This window comes from Zootoca vivipara, chromosome 17 (assembly GCF_963506605.1).
Source record: "Zootoca vivipara chromosome 17, rZooViv1.1, whole genome shotgun sequence".
Taxonomy (NCBI): Eukaryota; Metazoa; Chordata; class Lepidosauria; order Squamata; family Lacertidae; genus Zootoca; species Zootoca vivipara.
In genome coordinates, this window is record NC_083292.1 from 39,803,972 (window position 1) to 39,828,945 (window position 24,974).

Sequence of the window (24,974 nt, forward strand, 5' to 3'; positions counted from 1 at the left end):
GCCAGCTTCATCGGGTCCCCTCTCCCCACAGCTGTCACCAGGGTGCAGCCCTACCCCCCCCCCGGCTGTGCCAGATTTACGTATAAGCTAAACAAGCTCTAGCTTAGGATCCCACTCTCTGGGGCCCCCAAAACTTTTTAAAGGAAAAACAACAACTGGATGTACATTTCCAAACATGGGTGTAGACAGGGGGGGGCAGGAGGGGGCAGCTGCCCCCCCCTAGAAGCAAAAAATTATTGTATTTTACAGACCATAACCAATACTTTGCCCCTCCAAAAACTGAAGTGGAAAGGGCTTTGCTTTAGCAAGAGCAGCTCTCCACTTGCTGGGGGCGGGAACACAGCTGTAACAAAAACACATCAAATAAATAAAGCAAAGTGGCTACCAGTACTTAAGCAGTTAAGACAATGGAGCAGAATATCCCTTCAGGCAAGGTCCACCCTATTCACCCTATTGTTATTCAGTGGGAGTTGTTAATGGGCATTCAGGGATCGCATTAACAGTTCTATTGGCGATTTAATGAGGGTGCAGAGGATTCAATTTGACTAAGGTGGCCCTGCAAGGCTAAAAGGAAGTGAATAAGAAGGGGGGGCTGTAGCTTTGATAGACACAGTGATGTTTATAAAAAGCATTGGTGTTCCAGTCTGCCCCTCCTCCTGCATCTGTATACTGTAAATCAGGGGTGGCCACCTCCCAAGAGACTCTGATCTACTCACAGAGTTAAAAACTGGGAGTGATCTACCCCCTTTTGGGGGGTTCAGGTCAAAGCTGTTGAGTTTTTTTAAGGAAGGGAAGCCCTGTTTTGGGGGGTTTAGGTCAAACTTGTTGAGCTTCTTTTAGGAGGGAGGGAGGCCCATTTTTGTTTAGGGCTTCAGGTCATAGTTCAGCTTTTTTTAGGGAGGAGGAAAAATTTGGGTGAGCTTTTTTTAGGGGTGCCAGTGATCTAGCAGTGATCTACCACAGACATCCAGTGATCTACTGGTAGATCACAATCTACCTGTTGGATGTGCCTGCTGTAAATCAAGCAGAGAGAAAGCTGCTTACAAGGCTCCTGTACAGGTGTACCGGTATCTTCCTCTTGCTGCAGAGTTCTAGCATCACAGCGTCACCCAGAGGCACCCACAAATGTGAGTTATCCCTCTCTCTATTTCTTCCTTCCTTTCCTCCCTCTTCCATCCTCAATAAAATACTTGGGGGGGGGGGCAGATAAGCCCCACATAGAAAGCCCATCAACATGGGGGGGAGGACTCTTTAAAATACAGTATTTACCAGTAATTTCTTTTGGGGGGGGAGGCACCTAGGCCTCTAGGAGTTGGCTGCTATGCCTAGGACAATTCAAGAAAGCAGAATCATGCATATGCTATGGTAATATATCAATAGAATCATGGAATTGTAGTCGGAAGGGACCACAAGGGTCATCTAGTCCAACCCCCTGCAATGCAGGAATTTTTCCCCAATGTGGGGCTTGAACCCACAACATGGTTGAAATATTATGCTGATATGCAGCAACGCCTCGGAGCCATCGAGACTGCGGCCCTGTCTTGCCTCGCCCTCGCCTGCCCTGCCACCCCCTCTCCCCTGCCCGACCCTCCCATCCTCTTGCTGCAGAGTTCCAGCTTCACAGCATCACCCAGAGGCACCCACAAATATGAGGTATCCCTCTCTCTATTATTCCTTCCTTCCCTCCCTCTTCCATCCTTAATAAAATACTGGGGGGGGCAGATAAGCCCCACATAGAAAGCCCATCAACATGGGGGGGATGACTCTTTCACATACGGTATTTACTAGTAATTGGGGGGGGGGAGGCACCTAGGCCTCTAGGAGTTGGCTGCTATGCCTAGGAGTAGGACAATTCAAGAAAGCAGAATGATGCATATGCTATGGCAATATATCAATAGAATCATAGAATTGTAGTCGGAAGGGACCACAAGGGTCATCTAGTCCAACCCCCTGCAATGCAGGAATTTTTTCCTAAGGTGGGGCTTGAACCCACAACATGGTTGAAATATTATGCTGATATGCAGCAACGCCTCGGAGCCGTCGTGACTGCGGCCGTGCCTTGCCTTGCCCTCGCCCACCCTGTCACCCCCTCTTGCCTGCCCGACCCTCCCGTCCTCTCCAGCCAAGCAGGGTAGCCGCCGCCGTTGCCAGCCCCAGAAGCACAAGGTGGCCGCTGCCGCCGCTGCCGCCACCACGATGTCGCCAGGCCAGCTGGCCCTGTAGCCCCGCCCACGTTCCCACTTTGTGGCCCCGCCCCTGAATGATCATGGCTTGCCCCCCCCTAGTTTTGATCCTGGCTACGCCCTTGTTTCCAAAATATAAGATAAAAAACGAATAAAATGAAACTTACATACAGCAACTGTGTTTTGTGTTGTGTAGACTCCTATGATGTAAATAATGGGCCCCGCCTGCTCTCCTGCTCCCTAAAATATCACTGCTTTGCTCCTTTCTATATATAGGGTGCCGACATTCTGCATGGACTGGTTGCAGGGTAACATGTGCAATTAAAAACATACTTTTCTCCAAAGATCTCGAGGTTGCCCCGAAAAGGATTCTTCCGCCACCCAATGCCTGGGCAAAGAAGAATGATTCCAAATTCCTCCTCAAAGTTCATAAGGATGAAGACAGGTGCACCTCACTGGGGAGGGCATTTCACAAGCGGGGAACCACCACCGAAAAGGCCCTGTTTGGTTGGGGAGTGTGTGCCATACTCTGGTGACAGCAGCACCAACCATGCCTCCCCTGCTGAGCGTAGAGTCCGAGATGGTTGGTATTGGGGAAGGTAAAAAAAGGTAAAGGACCCCTGGACAGTTAAGTCCAGTCAAAGGCAACTATGGGGTTGCGGCGCTCATCTCGCTTTCATGCTGAGGGAGCCGGTGTTTGTCTGTAGACAGCTTTCCGAGTCATGTGGCCAGCAGGAATAAACTGCTTGTGCGGCAACAGAACACTGTGATGGAAACCAGAGCACACAGATAAACTGTTTACATTCCCGCTGCAGTGGTACCTATTTATCTACTTGCACTGGCGTGCTTTCAAACTGCTAGGTGGACAGAAGCAGGGACAGAGCAACGGGAGCTCACCGCAAGCCCAAGAGGCTCAGTGGTTTAGACCACAGCGCTACCCACGTCTCTATTGGGGAAGACACTCTCTTGGGCACATTGATCCTACATCATTTAGGACAGGCACAATCAAACTTGGCCCTCCAGATGTTTTGGGACTACAATACCCATCATCCCTGAACACTGGTCCTGTTAGCTAGGGATGATGGGAGTTGTAGTCCCAAAACATCTGGAGGGCCAAGTTTGGCCATGCCTGATAGGGCTTTATATGCTAGTAATAACACCTCAAATTGGACCCGGTTGCTCACTGGCAGCCAGTTCAGCACTTTCAGGACCGATATCACAGCACCTGCCCACGTAACAGCCTAGCAGCCAAGTCCCATATGAGTTCCAGCCTCCGGACAGTCTTCAAGGGCAGCCCCACGTACAGCACATTACAGTAGTCCAATTGGGAGGTCATGGGCAACTGAATCCAGGGAGATTTACCTACCCAGACAAAGTTGATGCAGGTCTTCATCTGCTTTTAAATCTATTGTTATTTCCTAAGGGCTTCAACTGCTGCTGTTAATTTTCCCTAGCGGCAATTTCATTGCTTTTTTTTTTTGCATTGAGGTTTTTATATATATATTGTACATATACAAAATATAAACAACCCAGTGGCGTATAAACTTTATGAAATAAATAAATAAAACATGGACACTCTGTTCTGTTAGCACAGGTATAAGTGCTCTCAGGAGACCAACGATTGGCATGTACTGGCTCAGAACAAGATAATAAAAATTTCCCACGCAGGGCAAGTAGAGAGCTTTCTACAGTAATTGCATAAGTGAACACAGTGCTTTTTTATTTTTAATATTGAAATACTGCCCCACAACGAGGCCAAACTTAGATTCGCAAAATGTTTAGGGGTATGCGTACCCCTGTGTCCCCCAGCCCCAGAAAAAAGTCAGAATCTGGCTGTTGGGTCAGATCAAGCCTTGGGTGAGCTCTCCTTCCAAAGGAATCGCAAGGCTGGAAGGGAACCCCGGGGTCATCTAGCCCAACCCCGTCCCTGCAATGCGGGAAGGTGGACCTGATCTCTCTCTCTCTCTCTCTCTCTCTCTCTCTCTCTCTCTCTCTCTCTCTCTCTCTCTCTCTCTCTCTCTCTCTCTCTGCCCGCTGGAATCTCGCCAGAGGAGAGGGTGCAGCGTCGCACCAGTTGGGAAACGAAGATGCTCTTCTGGCACAGCTTGAACTAAAAGGGAAAGCACTTTAAGATAAGATCAATTGGGGAGGGGGTGGGAAACAAGAGGACAAGAGGCAGTGCTGGCGAGGAGGGATGAGGTGTCCCCGGCAGGACATCCATTTATTATTGCCCATCTCAAGCAGAAAGCCCACTCCTCCTCCTCCTCCTTCCAAAGCTTCTCTATTGCTGGTGCCTGAAACCTTAATCTGTTCTGGGAACAGCAGGGCGCGTCCCATTAGCACCACCGCCTCTGATGGGGCGCCCTCTTCTGGTCACGCCTGGGCGCTGCAGCCGCCTGGTGCATCCAAAATGAAGAAATAAAATCCCACGTTGCTGTGTCACGCATCTTTAAAGGGAGCGGGGGGGGGGGCGCTTTATTTATTTATTTTCTTAACGTGTGCGTAAAACAGGGTTTTGTATCCGAAATCAAACTGCCCATCTTCACCCCGCTCCCCAGCAATAAGGTGGGCAGCGTCCAGGTAAGCGCTGCTACTCAGAGTAGACCCATTGAAATGAATGGATCTTAAGTCATGTCCAGGTTTGGTGGTTTTTTTTGCATGTGTGTGTGTGTGTGTGACTATGCAAAAATATGCACATTGTATTCAGAATTAAGCTGCGCCTCTCTCCTCCCTAAACAGTGTGGGCTGTGCTCAGGGCAAAAGCTACTCAGAGGAGACCCACTGAAATGGATGGAACAGAGTTACTTTGCTCTGAGTGGAATTAATGCCAGATAACACAACCCCATAATTTTGCAAAGCGTTTGCTGGAGTGATTGTCTGAAAATTATGAGCAATGTTACATCAGCACTGCTTTCAGTCAACAGGAATCTGCCATTTTTGGCACCCACAGTTCGTTTGATTTCTTCGTCGCTATGGATATTCACTCAGAATAAATTTTCCCACAAAATGACAGGGGGCAAGGCGGATCTGAGCTTCATTGCTTTTGCCCAGATGGGTCTTCCTTCTTTGGGAGAACAGCCCAAGCACTCTGGGCTTCAGGCGTCCCAAATAGGCCTTCCCTGACTCCTTTTAGTACGTCCCCACAGAAGTCCTAAAAAAGGACAAATCTACATATACTAATTTATTGCAGCTAAGAACCTTGTGCTTGAGTTTGCTTTTTTCTCTTCCCTCCCAACCCATTTTTCTTTTGTGCTGTGCCTTTAAAAAAAAAATCAGGGGTGGGGAACTTCTTTTAACCTGAGGGCCAGATCCAAAATCAGTCCACCCATTATGAGTCTTTTTAAAAACAAACAAACAAACAACAACAACAGATGGGCAGGGCCACCCCTATGATACCGGAGGACTCAAAGTTCATGGGGGGGGGGTTCCCCAGCTCTCTCTGCATTTAACCATCCTACACACAAGGTCTCTGGGACAGCTAGGGAATCCTAGTTCAAGTTCAACCTGCCCTAAAAGGAACTGATCCCAGTTCATGTTTGAACCTTTATGAAACAGACTACGTAGTTAAGTTCCTAGTTCAATTTGAGCTCCTCTCAAATGCCTCTCGGCTAAATTTCTTTCCACCATTTAGAGCATCGCAAGCTGCTCTGCTGAACTATGAAATAGACTTAAGAAGACTAAGAAAACATCAAAACAACAGTGGAATGCAAATGACTCAATTGATTTCCTTCCTACACTTATGATCTTAAAGGCCTAGAGTCCAGAAATTGCAGAAGAACTCAAAGGTGGCTGTTAGAAGTTTGTGGGGTGAGGGGTCATATCCCCCTAAATGCTTTAATTAGTAAATGTTATAATTTAGCTAATATTTGGGGTTTTAAGGGAAGATGCCAGGCACAGGCAGGTTGTACTAACTAAGGCTTCGCAATCCAGTTCAGGGGATCACAACAGTGAGATATATACCGCCTTTCCATAAATGCAGGTCTAAAGACCTCAATCCATAGTTCTGCCGTTTTAAAGGATGTTTAGAAGCAACAAGGATGTTCTTAAGCAATTGTCTGTAAGACAATAGTGTGTGTGTGTGTGTGTGTGTGTGTGTGTGTGTAGAATTTGACAGGAGTTGCAAAATCTGCTCCCCTTCAGGGTGTGTGTTGCAGTCCCGCATCTGGGACCCCCAGTGACTTGGATTGGGGGAGGAGGACTGCCCCCCACATCACTGAGACCCCTGGCTGCACCACAACCCTAGCTGACCAATTGGGGCGGCCGGGGGGGGGGCATCGTCGTGGCTGCAGGATGTTTGAACTGCGGCCTCCTTTCACCTCCTCACCAGATCTCCCAGCCAACCTGCCCTCTTTTTAAGTTTTGGTATGACTTGACCTTGCTATGGACATACCGGTATGTCGGCCGCCATATTGATGGGGCCAAGGAGGAATTTTTACCCACTTGGCAAATTGGAACCAGCCATTTGGTTTTCGCCTACCTTGTAGCAATCGTCCTAACTTTGTGCGGTTAGTTAGGTAAGCCTTTGTGATGGGAGGGGAGGTTGTAGCCTCCACCTGCCCCTCCTCAATAAGGGCATCCCGTTAAAGGGATCTGGGGGTGTGGATCCTGTCCGAAGCATGGTCGTGGGCTAGGGCCATGCCATGACCCTCCAGGGATACTGGAGGTGCCCCAATTTGATGTATACAGTATATCATAAGGCTCCCCCTAGTGGTGGTTTACCCTTAGGAGACTCCCTTCAGACAGGCAGGAGTCAGGATATAGTCTGGTTTCACCCAATGCCTAAGTCAAACTACTCACATCTGTAACCAATAAAGCTGTGGCCTATTTTTGCCCATTAACCTAAACTATCAGTGTCCTTATGTGTTTATTATACAGTGGTACCTTGGTTCTCAAACACCTGGGTTCTCAAATGCCTAGGTTCACAAACGCCGAAAATTCAGAAGTAAGTGTTCCAGTTTTCGAATGTTTTTAGGAAACCAAACGTCCGATCCAGCTGTCGGCTATTGTTTCCGGGGCTCCTGCACCAATCAGAAGCTGCGCCTTGTTTTTCGAACATTTCGGAAGTCAAACACATTCCGGAACGGATTAAGTTTGGCACTTTTGTTTTTGCTATTTATTTTGTGTTTTTGTTTTTGAGGCTTTTTCGGTTAATTTGTTTTTGTGACTGTGTGGAACCCAGTTCAGCCACTGATTGATTGATTATGTGACTGCGGAAATGGATAAAAGCCCCCCATCCAAACAATGACTATCAGTCATTTAATTTTAATCATCTACCGTCTTATTTATTTTATAGTACAGTACATTGATTTTTATAGTTTTATAATATTTCATAGTACAGTACATTGGGACACAGGTGGCGCTGTGAGTTAAACCATAGAGCCTAGGGCTTGCCGATCAGAAGGTCAGCGGTTCGAATCCCTGCGATGGGATGAGCTCCCGTTGTTCAGTCCCAGCTGCTGCCAACCTAGCAGTTCAAAAGCACATCAAAGTGCGAGTAGATAAATAGGTACCACTCCAGCGGGAAGGTAAACGGCGTTTCCATGCGCTGCTCTGGTTTGCCAGAAGTGGCTTAGTCATGCCGGCCACATGACCTGGAAGCTGTACACCAGCTCCCTCGGCCAATAAAGCGAGATGAGCACCGCAACCCCAGAGTCGTTTGCGACTGGACCTAACGGTCAGGGGTCCCTTTACCTTTATATTGATTATTGCTTTCATATTATGGATCAATGTTCTTGTTAGATAGTAAAATTCATGTTAAATTGCTGTTTGGGGGGGTTGTTTTTAAAAGTCTGGAACGGATTAATCCATTTTGCATTACTTTCTATGGGAAAGCGCGCCTTGGTTTTGGAACGCTTTGGTTTTGGAACGGACTTCCGGAACAGGATTAAGTTTGAGAACCAAGGTAGAATCTGGTAAGAGTTGGCAAATGCTAAGAATATATAACTGATAGGTGACCACAAGCTGAGAACATATATATCTGATAGTTAACCACAAACTATTTCAAGGTGACAGATATACACATTTAGCAAAACTCGTGGTTACAATGCTCGTAAGACACTTAGCTTGTGGTCAGAGACCCAGACATGGAGCCCTCTTGCACCTGGGACTGGATCATTTGTTAGGCAAATTGCGGTTTGCCTTTTAGCTTTATCAGATGGGAAATTAGCTTGTGCCTGCATATGTGGTTAGGTTAACACATGTAACTAGGACAAATTGCGGTATATTGCTTACGTCAAATAGAAGGGGGCTCGGGGGCTTTGACCATATTTGCACAATGATTAACAGGGGAAGTGGGATGGTCGTATGTTAATAAGGCGGACCCGATACGCTGAAAACTTTGCACGCCCCTTCCTGGTGGGCGTTTAGAGGAGGGACTTTTGCGCTCGGGAAAAGGATATAATGCTTGTGACTTCCTGAACCGGGTGGGCCTGCACTGGTCACCCATCTTGCAATGATGTTTTTCTTGCAATAAACTTTTGCTACTTCACCAATTTTGCCCAGAACTTATTTAAAGGATCCTGGGACTTTTAAGTCTTAGGAACCAGTGGTTTTGGTTATATATATATATATATATATATATATATATATATATATATATATCTTACAACAACCCAGCAGGAATCATTTCTGTCCGCAGAGAAAAGGGACCAGAGGCAGATAGTTTCATGTGCAAAAATTTTTTAAATCATATTTATTTATAAATGTACAGGCTGATTCAAAATCATTGAGCACCAAGCGTAGGCAGAGGGGGTCTCAAGGCAGGGTTCAGATCCCAAGAACAAAATTATTATTATGATGCCTCTTCTTCCCCTGCAGCTGTCACTGCAGGGAGCTCAGCCTTCAGAATTTGAACCCAGTGCTGTTGAGATCTTTGCTGCTGACATTTGTCTGTGAGAAGCGCCCTAAGAAACTTGCTTATGGAATTGAAGGCAGCACCGTTGCCGCGTGCTATACTGAAGTCATTTCCCTCATGGAGCCCGTTCCTTGGCACAGCCCCCAAATCTGACGTCGTCCCCCCGAGGTGCCTTTTACGGCATCCCCTCTCACTTCCAGGGAGCAAAAGTCACCGTGTGCGGCAACAAGCAAAGATGATCCCTCAACAAGAAACCCACAAACAGGACCTGAGAGCAACAGCAACTGGGATTAAGAGACCTCTCGCCTCCGACAGCTGATAGCCTCTCCGTTGTGGCTAGAAGCCATTGATGGTCTTCTCAAAAGCAAATTTGTCCAATCCTATTTTCACGCCACCCAGGTTGGTGGCAGTCACTGCATCATGTGGGAGGGAGTTCCACAGTCTAACGCTTCACTGTGGGAAGAAGTCCTTCCTTTCTCTGTCCTGAATCTTCCAGCCTTCAGATTCCAGTATTACGGGAGAGGAACAGAAAGCTCTCTCTGGTTGCCTCGGACAACTCTTTTCCTGAGCATTCGCCCTGAATTGTTTGCAGTGAGGTTAGATGCTGCTATCAAGCACTTATTCTGAATTTTTGGGTGGGGAGGGCCAGAGCCGTTCTGTCAAGCAAGTATCACCTCAGGGCATTTCACCGTCACTTTCCTCCTTAAAGCAAAAAATGGCGCTGTTCGTGGCGAAACCAGCATTAATCACGCAACCCTGAATTTGCTGGCACGGAATCGGATCCCACCAGAAAACAGCTCTCTCCACTAGGGGTAGCATAAGTCTGGAATTTCCCGGACATACCTGGAATACTGTGGTCGAAAGCAGTGTCCAGGCGGAAATTGGCAAGATGTCCACATTTTCACTTTTTAAAAATATGGCAACCCTCCACCTGCTTTGCCCACAGTCGTTGGGGCCCTGCTCCATTTGCCCCTAATAGGCCGGCTTCCAATGGATGTGACTAAAGAGTCCATATAGTCCGCCATCTTGCTTCTCCCAGCGGCCAACCAGACGCTTGCGAGGCAGGGGATGAAGGCGGTGGTCCCTCAGCCGCTAGCATTCACCTCTGAAACAGCCTCTGGGAACACGGCAGGGATTACTCCCAAGGAAACATGCATAGTAGTGCAGAATTTCATCCCACCCAGGCACTCAGGTCCTGGAAGCGACAGAGGACGAGCCCTTTTCTTGTTGTCCATTTGCAACCTAGTACTGTATAACTCTATATCCCTGGAGAGACACCCGAGTTTGGAGAAAACATGGCCTTGTTTGGGGTGGCTTCATTTCACTTAGAAAAATGAAAGGCACTCAGCCACCCGCGTTTGGCATTAGAAGTGAGTGGTGGCTGATTAAGGTACGAGAGGAGAATGAGAATGGATTTGCTTTCATGGAACCAGTTGCAGCATTGATCGGGGTCCTTGGCAATGCCCTCTGAGGGACCCCCCCCCTTTACACCGGCAGCCCAACTTTGACGGGAGGTAGCAGAGAAAAAGCCCCAGGACACCCCCACTCCCAGAAGCGACCTTCTGCATGCAAAGCAGATGTTCAACCACTGAGCTATCGGGTTTAGTGACAGATATAGTCTCTAGTTACAGGTAGGTAGCCGTGTTGGTCTGAGTCGAAACAAAATAAAAAAATTCCTTCAGTAGCACCTTAAAGACCAACTAAGTTTTTATTTTGGTATGAGCTTTCGTGTGCATGCACACTTCATCAGATACACTGAAACAGAAGCCACCAGACCCTTATGTATATTCAGAGGGTGGGGGGTGGGGGTGATGGGAATGGGTGATGGGCTGATAGGAGTGGTAAACCTGTTGATGACTGTTAACGACTGTTAATGACTGCAATTGGTCTTGTGGGGGGGGGAGCAAGGGCTGAGGTGCTAAGGAAAACTTGATCATGTATAATGAGATAAGAATCCTATGTCTTTGTTCATTCCAGGTGGCTCCATGGTTTTAAGCTTGCTAATGAGTTGCAATTCAGCAACTTCTCTTTCCAGTCTGTTTCTGAATTTTTCTGTAATAAAACAGCTGCTTTGAGATCTTGTATAGAATGTCCTGGGAGATTGAAGTGTTCTCCTACTGGTTTTTCTGTCTTGTGATTCCTGGTGTCAGATTTATGTCCATTTATCCTTTGGCATAGGGTTTGGCCTGTTTGTCCAATATAGAGAGCTGAAGGGCACCGTTGGCATTTGATGGCATACACAATGTTAGAAGATGAGCAATTAAATAGTCCTGAGATGGTATGTTGGATGTTGTTGGGGCCAGTAATGATGTTGTCCGGGTGTATGTGGCAGCAAAGTTGGCATCTGGGTTTATTGCAGGCTCTGGTACCAGTGTCCATGTTAAGTCTGGTGGTTGTATTGTTGTGGGTGAGGAGATGTTTAAGATTGGGTCCCATCACCCCCCCCCCACCCTCTGAATATACATAAGGGTCTGGTGGCTTCTGTCTCAGTGTATCTGAAGAAGTGTGCATGCACACGAAAGCTCATACCAAAATAAAAACTTAGTTGGTCTTTAAGATATAGTCTCTGTTTACTTTTTATTGGAATATGCAATGTAAAGGGAGGGGGGACCACTTTTGGCCAGAGGCTTGGGTCAAAAAGGGAGCAACACCTCCACAACTGGGGCCACTTTGATAGGTGAATGCCCATCTGTCAATCACTGGTCACCCTGTGACATCAGGCACATCACACGACCTCAGGTGTTTCCTCTCAGGTTAGGGGAAGTTCAAGGCGCAGGAGCTAGGGGAGAATTGGAAGCCTGCTCTGAGCCTGAGGGTGGGCTCCCAATTCTTCATTTCCACCTGCTGCGTTAGCTTCCCTCTTTGAGGTGTTGTATTCTCATTGCTTGCCGGTTCACTCCCAGGCCTAATTCACGAGCCTTTAGTGTTTAAAGCCCTAAATGACTTAGGCCCCAAATACCTGAAAGACCACTGCCTTCCCCACGAAGCCTCTTGGGGGCCAGCTTGCTAGAGGAGGCTCTCTTCATTCTTACTCCCCCCCCTCAGAGGTTCGGGGGTGGCAGCCTAGGAGAGGGTCTTCTCTGTGGTGGCCCCTCAGCTATGAAACTCCATTCCCACAGAGATGCACCTGGCACCTTCACTAGACAGTTTTCGGCGTATGCGGAAAGCGCACCCTCCTTACCTTTGTCACCTGATACACCTGTAGATAATATTACGACTCACGCTAGCCTTGTGATTGCAATTTGTTTAAATTTGTTTCTAATATTGTAGTTCAAATTGTCATGACCCACCCTGGGTTCTTATGGTCATAGGTGGTTAAGAAAAGTAATAATAATTCTCCTACCGATAATACGGTGTCAGGGGTGTGGTTTTCCCAGATCAGACTCGCTGGCCAAATTCAGGTGCCTGGTAGGCACACATCAGAGAGAGTGGTTGTTTTTTGCTTAATTTTGTGTGGCTGTATTTTTCTTAATAAAAAAGGGACAATTATCTTTAATTTTAGGTTTTCTAAGGGTAGATAATAACATAATAAGAGCCTGCTAGATCAGGCCAATGGCCCATCTAGTCCAGCATCCTATTCTCCCAGGGGCCAGCCAGATAGCCGGATTCAAATACTAGACCAACCCTCCCCTCCTGTGGTTTCCAGCAACTGGGATTCAGAATTATCACTGCCTCTGACTAAAAAGCATCCATCTTGGTTCTGAAATTATCTGGGAGCAGGGGCAGGGAATCTACACCTTTCTTTGGCAAACTTTACACTGCCCGGGGCCAAAGAAGCAGAAGAAATTCCGTGTAAACTATGAAAATCAAAATGGGCTCCTTTGGTTCGTTAAGCACTGGCATTCCAAGAGAACGAACATGGCGTCCTTCAGATGTTGAGTTGGTACCTCATCTGGGTTTCTTGGCCCCCCTTTTGTGCCTGTTTGTTACGGCCTTGTAGCCCCGGGAATATCGGGGCACGGCGTTGATGATGTGGTGCTTGGCGTTCCCCCTGCCCTTGTTCCAGAGGGAGATGAAGACGAAGCAGATGGCGACCGAGCACAGGAAGGGCACAATCCCAATGGCCAGGATCCCTGCCAAGGTGCCGACGTCAACGAGGAACGGGAGGGCAGCGCTCGAGGTGTTGAGGGAGCTGGTGTTGATCCTGACAGAGAAGTTGCTGAAGACGTGGAGGTGGGCCCACTTGGTGTCGTTTCCAGCGGCGTTGCGGGCCACGCAGAGGTAGGCCCCGCCATCTTGAGGGAAGGCGTGGTGGATCCTCAGCGTGCCGTCGGGAAGGACCGTGAGCCGGCCTTTGCGGCTAGCGTCCAGGGAGACGTTGTGAGGAGACACCCAGGAGATGGTGGGGGGCGGGTCGCCATGGCCTTTGCAGGTCAGCATGGCCCGGCCGCCCTCTTCCACGCTCAGTCTCTGAGGAGGAGTCTCCTTCTCGATCGTGGGCTTCCTGCAGGTGAAGTGCCCCGGAAGGATGTCGGAGAATTTGCGGAACACCTTCCCCTCGCTCGTTGAGTTGGTGGCGCAGACGGGTTGCTGGGCCTCGAAGTTCAGCCTTCGCTGCCTGCGAATTATCCATAGGAGGCGGCAATCGCAAGCCAGAGGGTTCCTGTCCAGCCGTAAGACCTCTAAGTTCCCCACCGAGTGGAAGGCGCCCTCCTCGAGCGTCCGCAAGCCATTGCCTGAGAGGTTGAGGACACGGAAGTGGACGAGGCCGTGGAAGGCGTGGGCCTGGACGGTGGCCAGCCGCCCGCCCGTGAGATGGAACTCCTGAAGGCGGGAGAGCTCGGCCAGCTTCCTCCCACGGAGGACCGAGATTGGGTTGTGTGAGAGGTCGAGGAATCTCAGGTGGGCCAAGTGGTGGATGGCTTTGTAAGGCACCTCGCGGAGGCTGCACCTGGTGACGGACAAGGCGGTGAGGTTCAGGCCCAAGAGGCTGTGAGGCCTCAGCGCCGTCAGGGAAGGCCACCGGTGGATCTCAAGGACCTTCAGGCGATGCAGCTTTTGGAAGGAGTGGTCAGGGACAGAGCGGATGCTCAGGACCTTGAGCCGGAGCTCCACAAGATGGTGGAGATGTGAGAGGGCTTCTCCCGGGATGCCGGTCAAATTGCACTTCTCCAGAGTGAGCTGCCGCAAGCTCTGGAGGCCACTGAATGCCTGGGACGAGACGAAGATCAAGTGGTTGTCCCCGGCCTCCAGCTTCCGGAGGCTAGAGAGGTCCTTGAAGCTGTGGTCTTGGAAGAGGACGATCTCGTTCTCGCTGATGTCGAGGACGGCGAGGCTGGGAAGCCCTGTGAAGACGCCGGAGGGGACCATCTTCAGCTTGTTGCCCGTCAGCCGGAGGGTCATCAGCCTCTTCAGGCTGTTGAAAGTGCCCGGCTCGATGTTGGAAAGGGCGTTGTAGCTCAGGTCGAGTTCTTTCAGAGCCTGCAGGCGGGAGAACATGCCTTGCTGGAGGGTGCGAAGGACGTTCTGGCTCAGGTCCAGGAGCTCAGAATCCGGAGGGATCCGGCCCGGCACCGCCGTCAGGTTGCGGCCGTTGCAGAAGACCACCTTGTCCTGGGACAAGCACTTGCACCGTGAAGGGCAGGTGTGCCTGGATCCCGTCAAGAAGGTGGCTGGGATGACGGCGAGTAGCAGCAGCAAGGGCCGCCATTTTGTCCCAGGGGAAGCCTCCATCTCGCTTGTTTTCCTGAAGGTAGTAACGACAGCAAGAGAGCCTTGCGGTTAGAGGGAGGGGGTTGGAAAGAGGGAAAGCACAGCTCCCTTATCGTGTGGAGACATGTCCTCCTTCGAGGGCCTTCTGGTGGTTCCCTCCCTGAGAGAAGCGAAGTTACAGGGAACCAGGCAGAGAACCTTCTCAGTGGTGGCGCCCGCCCTGTGGAACGCCCTCCCATCAGATTTCAAAGAAATAGACAACTATTTGATGTTAAGAAGACATCTGAAGGCAGCCCTGTATCGGGAAGATTTTTTTTAAAAAAAGTTTGATGTAATATTATGTAGTTATACTGTGTATGTTGGAAGCCTCCCAGAGTGGCTCGGGCAACCCAGCCAGATGGGTGAGGTATAATAATAATAATAATAATAATAATAATAATAATAATAATAATAATAATTTGAGGTGTGTGCGTGAAACAGGGAGAGCATGTGAGAGATAAGATGTATTTGTATGTGTATGAGGGAGAAGCTCTGTTATGTGTGACAGAGAGAGAAAAAGAGAGGTGGGGGAAGTTGTGTGTGTGTGTGAGAGAGAGAGAGAGAGAGAGAGAGAGGGAGAGAGAGAGAGAGAGAGAGAGAGAGAGAGAGAGAGAGAGAGAGAGAGAGAGAGATTTTCCTCCATTGGAGGGGGCTGGACTAGATGACTCTTGAGGTCCCTTGGAGAATTCTATGATTCTGTGTGTGTGAGAGAGGGGGGGGGGAATAAACACTGACCACAAAATCCAAAAACTCCCTCTTGGACTTAAGACTAGGGAGATTTGATTTCAAATCCCCTCTTGGCCTCAAAACTCTCCCTGGGTGACTTTGGTCTCTCAGCCTAGCCTTCCTCGCAGGGTTGCTGTGAAAACTAGAGCAGGACAGGGGAGAGAAAGAGCTCTGCCTTGTGCCATTCCCGGAGCTTTGCACAAAGAGCAGGATGTACTTTCAAGTTGCATCTTGGGTCTCATGACCGAAGGAAGATATTACATGAATGTAGGAAAGTAAAATTGTTTGGTGCCTGGAGCCCTTGGAGGAAAACAGGGGCAAGGGCCTCCGCCCTCTTGGCTGGGGCACTCTCACCCTGAGCTGCCAGAGGGAGGCTTTGCCTTCCCTTCTCCCCCCACCCTTCAGATCAGGAGTGGACTTCTCATTCCCCCCTGTCTTAGCCTCCATTCACAACATTTCCACGTCAGTTTGTGTGCTTAAAACGAACAACTTAAAACTTAAACAGTGTCCCATCTATTCCAGCATCCTGTTCTCACAGTAGCCGACTAGATGCCCTAAACTGGGAAACCCACAAGCAGGAGAGCCCACCCATTTGTTCCTGTGGCAACAGAGCGACTTCTTTGGATATGCAGCTAGCCAGAGAAAGCCGCTACGTTGTCAAAGGAACTACTTTGGCTAGCTTCCTCTTACCTACCTGACACACATAAGATCACAGGTTTGGAAGGGGAACCAGGGGTTCATCCAAACTGACCCCCAAACACCTATCTATCTATCTATCTATCTATGCATTTTAATGCACACTAACCTTTAAAATGTGTATTGTTGCACATCTATTTTCACTGAAGATCTGCCCTGGTGTGAGTTTCAAAGGATATCAGTTTGCCTTAAAATGCCAACTGCATAGAATTTCTTTCTCTCCCCTCCCCGCAACCCTAAATCAGACTCATGCCCACTTTGCAATTTCTCTTTATAAAGAATCTATGCTGGGACCGGCATGCGGGGGGGATGAATGGATGGATGTGATTTTACTTACTTATAGTTGTGCGAAGAAGAACCGTCCTGAAAAACCGCCCGACTCTTTTCTTAAGTTCCTCCAAACGCACCCGATTTCCGTTTATACAGTTTTTTTATCTGCGCCCGCCCCTTTTGGAAACAAAAAACAAACAGAAAAAGTACTGTACTGCAGGCGGAACCTAATTTGAGGTGAATCATCATTTCATATAGTTAGATTCTCATTAAACGTGGCATTTAGCTCAAAGGACTCACATAACCCGTCAAGGGAGGCCGAGGCCGAAATTAGCCATGGCCCGCAGTTGCAAATTCCCCAGTGCCTTTAGAAAAAGACAACAAATCTTTGAAGCTGGAGATGAGGAACATGCGCCGCTACAGATGTGGAGTAAATTGATAGGGATAATATCCCCCCCCCCCGCCTCTCGCTGTAACACTTGAACTCACGTATAGCTGCCTCTGAAGACGGTTCAGAAACTTCAGCTAGCAAAGAATTCGGCGGTCGGGTTGCTCACTGGGGCAAGACAGTTTGAGCATATTACACTGATCCTGGTCCGACTGCACCGGCTGCCAATTAGTTTCTGGGCCCAGTTGAAAGTGCTGGTTTTGAAGCCTTAAACGGCCCAGGACCGCAACACCTCAAGGACGGCCTCTCTCTCTCTGAACCTTACCCAGACTCTGAGATCATCATCTGAGTCCCTTTTTCAGGTGCCTCCTCCAAGAGAGGTTCAGAGGCTGGCAACACAAGAACAGGGCCTTTTCTGCAGTGGCTCCCCGTTTGTGCGATGCTCTCCCCAGAGAGGCTTGCCTGGTGCCTTCCTTGCATATCTTCAGGCACCAGGCAAAAACATTCCTCTCTAATAACTATCTGTGGGCTTTTAGACGTGGGTGGGATGTTTTCAACATATTCCGCCCTGGTTTCAATGTGTGTGGGAAAGATCCCCCCAATTTAAATAATAATAATAATAATAATAATAATAATAATAATAATAATAATAATAATAATAATAATAATAACCACCACAGCATTTTGGGACCCTAGTGAGCTTCATGGCTGAGTGAAGATTCGAACTCTGTTCTCTCAGGTTACCTAGCCTGACACACTAATTGCGATGCATGTACTGTTTGTCCCCACCCATTGTATTTCAACTGCAATTCATGCCTTTGCCTTCGTGTTGTCTGACCTGAAGCAGCTGCAGTGGAGAGTCACCAAATCCTTGCTTTTTCTCGGACCCGAAGGGTGGTGACACAGTTTCCTTTGTCCAGACCTGGACCGCAAGAAGGGGAAAAACACTTGTCACATTCATTCTGTTGAGGAAGCTGAAAGGTGAACGCTAGCATCTCGGCAGGGGGGTTATTCCTTTAATAGGGAGCCACCACCAACAAGGCCCTGTCATGGGTAAGTGCCAATCTAGTGGCACCAAGCCCTCCTATGTCATTTGTAGGGTCCAAGATGGTTGATATTGAGGGAATGTTCTCATTTGCAAAGGCATGAGGAGCCTGTAAGACCCCCGATGAAGGACTACTCAGAGCCATGGGGGGAATTGACCTCTTATTGAGAGGGCCTTCTCGGTGGCTGCTCCCGGACAGTGGAACTCTTTTCCTAGAGAGGCCAGACTAGCTCCTTCCTTTTTGTCTTTCTGCCAGCAGGGGAGGCCGTTTTATTCTGGCAGGTTTTCGGGAACCAACTGCTTTTAAGGAAAGCTTTTCCGGAGTGGAACGGACTCCCTTGGAAGGTGGCGGCCTTCCTTGGAGGTGTTTAAACAAAGTTTGGATGGCCACCTGTCAGGGACTGTTCAGCTGAGATTCCTGCATTGCAGAGGGTTGGACTAGATGACCCTCAGGGGTCCAATCTCTATGATTCTCTGGAAGGGCTTTTAACAGTGCTGCACTGCTTTTGCCACCTGCAATTTAATAGATTGGTTTTTATGTGTTGGCTCCGTGTCTCAGCTTTTCAAATGCCTGAGGAAAACTTTTCTAGTCCACCCTGCCTATGCAGGCAATTAAGAATACATGCTCCCACAATGCTTAATTGATGCCCATTTTAAACGTTTTTTAAAAAATAAAATCTATTTTATTGTATGCTTTTGTGTTTTCATAGCTGCAAACTGCTTTGATTTTTAATAGATAAATAAACGATGGATTCCCCCACCTCCCCACCCAATGCCAAGAACGGGATCTCTTGGATCTAATTCCTGGATGGGCAAAGCGCTGTTCACAAGCGTAAGAAGGGGAAACCCTCCCTTTCTTCCTCGAAAGGTGTCGTGCTGACCTCTGACCACAACAGCTGCCATTGCAGAGAATCGGGGTGGAAGCTCTCCTCACAGCTCACAGCCCTCAGCCCTTCGCTCTTCAAAAGGTCTCCCTCACTTTCTCCTCCAGAAGCATCGTGTCTTGTTTGCTGCAGAAAGAGAAAGAGAGGTGGGAAATAGAATCACAACAGCGTATAGTTACAGGCAGGTAGCCGTGTTAACCGTGTTAAAAATAAAATAAAATAAATTCCTTCCAGTAGCACCTTAGAGACCAACTAAGTTTGTTATTGGTATGAGCTTCCGTGTGCATACAGGGCAGTCGTAAACAGTCGGGTTTCCACCCCTATCAGTCAATCACCCAATCCCACCCTCCTTCTGAGTAATACCCCTCCCCACCCTCTGACTATACATAAGGGTCTGGTGGCTTCTGTTTCAGTGTATCTGAAGAAGTGTGCATGCACACAAAAGCTCATACCAATGACAAACTTAGTTGGTCTCTAAGGTGCTACTGGAAGGAATTTTTTATTCTACACACACACACACACACAAACACGAAACTCGGAAAATTAGAATATCGTCGAAAAGTGCATTTATTTCAGTAATGCAACTTATTATTTTTTATTTTTATTTTTTTACAAATGCTTTCTTTTGGAAATCCCAGTAATAAAACAAATACCGGTAGTTACAATAATACAAAAATAAACATCGCTATTACATTTCATTAATTACATTCCATTTATAATTGACCTGCCTAATGACAAATAATTACAATTATGGTACAGCAAATAAAGGCTTGATATATCTTGCTTTTCATGTCATGCATCTATCTAATATATTGGTTTCACCTTTTAAGTTGCGTCACTGAAATAAATGCACTTTTCGACGATATTCTAATTTTCTGAGTTTATATATATATATATATATATATATATATATATATATATATACACACACACACACACACACACACACACACACCCCAGTATATATGATTTACGCCACTTTGGTAAGACAGACAGCAAGGAAGGAGCCAGTCAGGCTTCTCTAGGGAGGGAGTTCCATGTTTGGGGGGGGCGTGTCTGTGAGGGTGGTGGGACTGAGAGAAGGGCCTCCGCTGAGATCTCAAAACCTGGTGTCACGGGCTGGTCTGGATTGGAAGACCAGAGAATGCAATCACAGGGAGATCAGCTCCTAACAGAAGAGGGGAATATTCACACACACACACACACACACACACTGAGTCCAGCATTTTCAGAAGCAGAGAGACAGGCAGACACAGAAGATGCACAGTTTAGCAAGAAGCTGCCAAGTTATGAAATAGTAGCTAAGCAACCAGAAGGGAGGGAGCAGCTGGGCGATACATCAATCGAAGGTGGGGGGAACCCCCTCCCTCCCCCCAAACTCGGAGATCCAAGCGTGTCAGAGAACAAAGGAGACACGGGGGGGAGGGACTTCCTGTTGGCACGCTTCTTACTGCAGAAGTGGCGAGGAGCCAGAGTAGGCAGCTGATATCCTTGCAGATATCCGTGCTTGTAACAGAATGCTGAAATAAAAGGACTTCAGTGGACCCTCTGGATATGAATTTAATTCATTCCGGGGGTCCATGCGCACCCCGAAAAATCTGTATTCAGAGGCGCCGCTTCTGCACGTGCGTGTGGTGCAATAGAGCGCTTCTGCGCATGCACGAGCGGCGAAACCTGTAAAAATATTTCCAGGTTTGCCGCTTTCACAATCTGAAGTTTACCTTACTCAAGAGTAATGTAACCCAAGGGTCTACTGTATAAATCTACCAGGTGCTTGTTAATTCGTGTCGGGGAGCCACCAGAAGGAAGAGGGGAACTCCTGTGCTTGACACCTGGGCAGTTTGAAGGGCAGAATGCTGTCTTTCAAACAGCTTGCATGAAATCTTGGAATGCTGCTGCCAGTCAGTGTAGGTGATGCTGAGTTTGATGGACCAATGGTCTGGCTCGATCTAAGGCAGCTTCCCATGACGAACCCCATTGCCTATCAGATGCGGATGCAAAGCTTGGTAATCAGAAGTGGGGAGTGTGGCTGCTGCCCTCGGGTCCTGTGCGCAGGCTTCCCCATTGAGCCAGGATGAGCCAGTGGCCTGATCCAGCAAGGTCGTCTTACGTACTTAGGACAGGGCTGCTGCTCCCAGAATGCCCTGGGGCACGGGCAAATCAGACCTAAATCTCTAGTGTTGATGGGATCCATAGAGCACCTTGCAGGCATCCCTTCCTCGCTCTGGAGGGCCTTCCACGTCCAGCACAACGCAGCCTCGCCGTCTCTGCCAGGGAACCAGAACTCAATTTATTCTAAGTGTCCCCTTGGCACGACTCCAGCAGATGCATTAAAAGGGAGGGATCAAAGATGATTTATAAGCAAAAAAAGGCCGAGAAGGAGAGGCACAGGGTGCTGGCCGAGGTGGGTCTGGAAAAGGACGCAGACATTTTGGGACGAGTGATGGCGCCTCCTGCAAGGGAAGGTTTGTTGTAAACAAAATCTGCCCTTGTAGAGTCCTTTGTAGGTTCTCCATCGGTAGGAGAAATAACAGAGGCCAACCAGAGAATATTGAGAAGCAAAGCAGCTAGTAAGCCTGATATTTATTAACTGTTGCAACAGGGTGCTCCCCCCACACGCAGGAGAGAGGAGGAGGACCCAGAACAAAGGTGTGCCCGCCCTTATATAGACATTTTGAAATTCCCCGCCCTGGAGCTCAAGACCACCCCTCCAAACATCATACATACATCACAGAAGGGGTGTAGCCCAAGACACCCCCCCCAGATAGATCATACCTACATCATAGAAAAGGTGGTCTGCAACAGAAATTTGAATAGTTACAGGTAGGTAGCCGTGTTGGTCTGATGTAGTCAAAACAAAATTAAAAAATCCTTCCAGTAGCACCTTAGAGACCAACTAAGTTTGTCATAGGTATGAGCTTTCGTGTGCATGCACACTTCTTCAGATACCTGACATGCACACGAAAGCTCATACCTATGACAAACTTAGTTGGTCTCTAAGGTGCTACTGGAAGAAATTTGAATGTTGTTGTTTTTCCTTTCTGCCAGGTTATCTGATAATGCCTTATCTCAGTGGTTCCCAACAGGTGGTCCGGGGACCCCCAGGGGTCCGCGAGCTAAGCCAGAGGGGTCCGCAAGATGCTATTAGAATAAAAAATATATTAAATATATTTCGTATGATAACAGATTTTTTGTTTTGGCCGCTTCCTGCATGAGCAGAGTCTAGCGCAAAACTAGAATTAGATGAGGCAGTAGTTCTGCTGTATGCCTTTAGGTGGCGCTTTACAAACACTACTGTTTTGCAAAGAGGCAGCGTGCGCATTCTACTAACGCTCACCTCCCCAAGATGCTTTGCGCGCGTCGGCTTTATTTGTGCGCTACTGCGCAGGTACCCTGTCTTCTCCATTCCCCTCCCTCCTCCCTGGCGCGTGCTGCCTCTTTGCAAAACAGTAGTGTTTGTAAACAAAGCGTTGTTTTTTGCGGAAGCTACAGTTCGCGTAGTTAAAAATAGACCGTTGGTTAAAAAGTGGTTCATCTCATTAAGAACTGAAAATTAAAACTAACTGTATACTGATGGAGTACTCTGTTGTAACTGTAAAAAAACGTATAAATATAAAAAGACTCTTAATTTGGCTCTTACTTTTTAATTTTAGGATTAGGAATTAATGGGGGTCCTTGTCACAATAGCGGCTCGATGAGGGGTCCTCGAGAAAATTTTGTTGGGAACCCCTGCCTTATCTAATTGCCTTTCCTGGTAGTCTAGCCATTCCTCTGAGATGGTAATTACTTAATTCCTGAGAAAATGGGAAGGTTTCTTTCACCCCCTCCCTCCTTGCAGAGAAACACTTGGTCAGCTTGGGAGTCAAAACGGTTTCAGGACCATCTTCCTGTACTGTTTCAGACGTGGTTTATATATTTATGTACGTGTTTGCCTTGTACATTTATGAACATTTATTATATATCTAAGACCTTAAAATTCTTATAACAGGTTAAGGCTGCTCTTAAGGCTGTCCTTCCCCTCTGAGACCAGAGGATGGCGGAAGGCGAAATCATCTCCCGTTTTCTTCAGCCTGTGGCTATAAAGTTTGAGTCAGTTCACCTCTCGGGCATCTCAAGAAGCTGAATGTTGGAAGAGTCAGGACATAGGGGGGGGGTGTTTTGGCATGCAGCACAGAGTTAAAAACGGTGGAACTCCTTGTCGCAAGAGGCAATGATGGCCCACAAGCCGGGTGCTTTAAAGGGCAAATTCATGGCTACCATTCACGATGGCTGGGCTCTGCCTCCACAGCTTCCGCATCCCGGTTGCTGGAAACTGCAGGAGAGGAGAGCTGCTCTTGAGTTCTAATCCTGATTGCGGGTTCCCCGAGGGCATCTGGTTGGCCCCTGGGAGAACAGCAGATTCTTCTCATGTTTTTAGGAAAGAATGAGAAACCTCTGGGGGCAGATCCTGACCCCAAAGGCACACGTCTGCCCCAGATAAGCCGCTTCCAGCCCCTCTCTGCTGAAAATGTAGGAAAAGCTCGGCCAGATCAGGCCAAAGGACAGCATCCGACTCTCCCAGTGGCCAACCAGATGTCTCTGGAAATTCCCCAACGCAGGACCTGAGTTCTCCCCACTTGGGTTTCCCAACAATTGGTATCCAGAGCCTTCTTGCCTCTGATCCTGAAGGCAGGAGGCAGCCCTGATGGCTAGCAGCCAAGGACAGTCACCCACTCCACGAATTTCTCTAACCCTTTCTAAGGTCATCCAGGCTGCTGATCATCAATTTTGGTAGTGAACGCCATGGTTTAACTCAGGCATCCCCAAACTAGGCCCTCCAGATGTTTTGGGACTACAACTCCCATCATCCCTGACCACTGGCCCTGTTAGCTAGGGATGATGCGAGTTGTAGTCCCAAAACATCTGGAGGGCCAATGCCTGGTTTAACTGTTCCCCCAGTACTTCATTTTGCCTGTCCTGAATCTCCCAAACATTTTGCTTCATTAGATCTGCAAAAACGAGACTTTGCAGCAGTGGTTGTCAAACTTTTTTTCTCTTTCAGAACAAAAGTTTGCTGGCGTCAAACTGATTTTTAAAAAATTATTATTATTGATAAGAAACACATTGGAAAACAAAAAACTCCCAACATGACTTGATTTATAACGCAGAACACAACAACTTAATAATATGATCATGGGGCATGCAGAAAGTATAAAACAGCACAGCTACATAAAAGCATGAATCATTTGCCAAACATAATTATAAACGAGCCTCTTAAGCATGTATTGCAAGCTCAATGAGAGGTGTGAGCTTGCTTTGGCCGGGAAATCTCATTTGCATGATGTCTAATTTGAGACACAGAAACTCTCATCTCCTCACCAACACAAAGAGGCCTTTGTCTTTTCTGACCTTTTGTATTTGTCAGATTGAAAATCCCTGTTCACAACAATATGTCGTGGAGAACTCTAGGAGAATAGCCAATGCTTTTGAATACCCAGTACTCTCCCCCCCCCTGTGTGGGGACATACCCCTAAACATTTTGTGAATCTTTGTACTTTTGTCCACTTACTGTATTCATTTTTCCCAATTTGAACTATAAAATGGTGATTTTCTTGAGTCAAAATGAGAGTACCCCTAAATATTTTTTAGAAAAAAGCACTGTGAATATCTATCCATATTCTGCAAAAATTACACACACTCTCTCCCCCCCCCATGTTTAAATGTTTCTTTGATGGTCCTTGAATCTTCCTGCCACACTTAGCATCTTCTCCTGCTCAGGGAGAGAGCATCTGCTTTGCATGAAGAAAGTCCCAGGTTCAGTCCTCTGTGGCATCTCTAGGTAAATGCTGGGAGGGACTCCTTGCCTGAAACCCTGGAAAGCTGCTGCCAGCCAGTGTAGACAATACTGAGCTAGATGGAGCAGTGGCCTGACTCATAGAATCATAGAGTTGAAAGAGACTACAAGGGCCATCCAGTCCAACCCCCTGCCAAGCAGGAAAGACCATCAAAGCATTCTTGGCATATGCCTGTCAAGCCTCTGTTTAAAGACCTCCAAAGAAGGAGACTCCACCACACTCCTTGGTAGCAAATTCCACTGCCGAACAGCTCTTACTGTCAGGAAGTTCTTCCTAATGTTGAGGTGGAATCTTCTTTCTTGTAGTTTGAATCCATTGCTCCGTGTCCGCTTCTCTGGAGCAGCAGAAAACAACCTTTCTCCCTCCTCTATATGACATCCTTTTATATATTTGAACATGGCTAT

The 24,974-nt window shown here is 47.9% G+C and overlaps 1 protein-coding gene across 1 annotated transcript; it reads right to left on the reverse strand.

The window, feature by feature from the left end:
• Positions 1–12,924: 12,924 nt before the first annotated feature.
• LINGO4 (leucine rich repeat and Ig domain containing 4) lies at positions 12,925–14,709 on the reverse strand. The gene has a single exon (XM_035097634.2). It carries the CDS (start codon positions 14,707–14,709, stop codon positions 12,925–12,927), a length of 1,785 nt encoding a protein of 594 aa, XP_034953525.2.
• Positions 14,710–24,974: the final 10,265 nt, after the last annotated feature.

Coding starts and splice junctions, on each gene's coding strand:
- LINGO4 (XM_035097634.2), bottom strand. CDS start 14,709: ATGGAGGCTTCCCCTGGGACAAAATGGCGGCCCTTGCTGCTGCTACTC.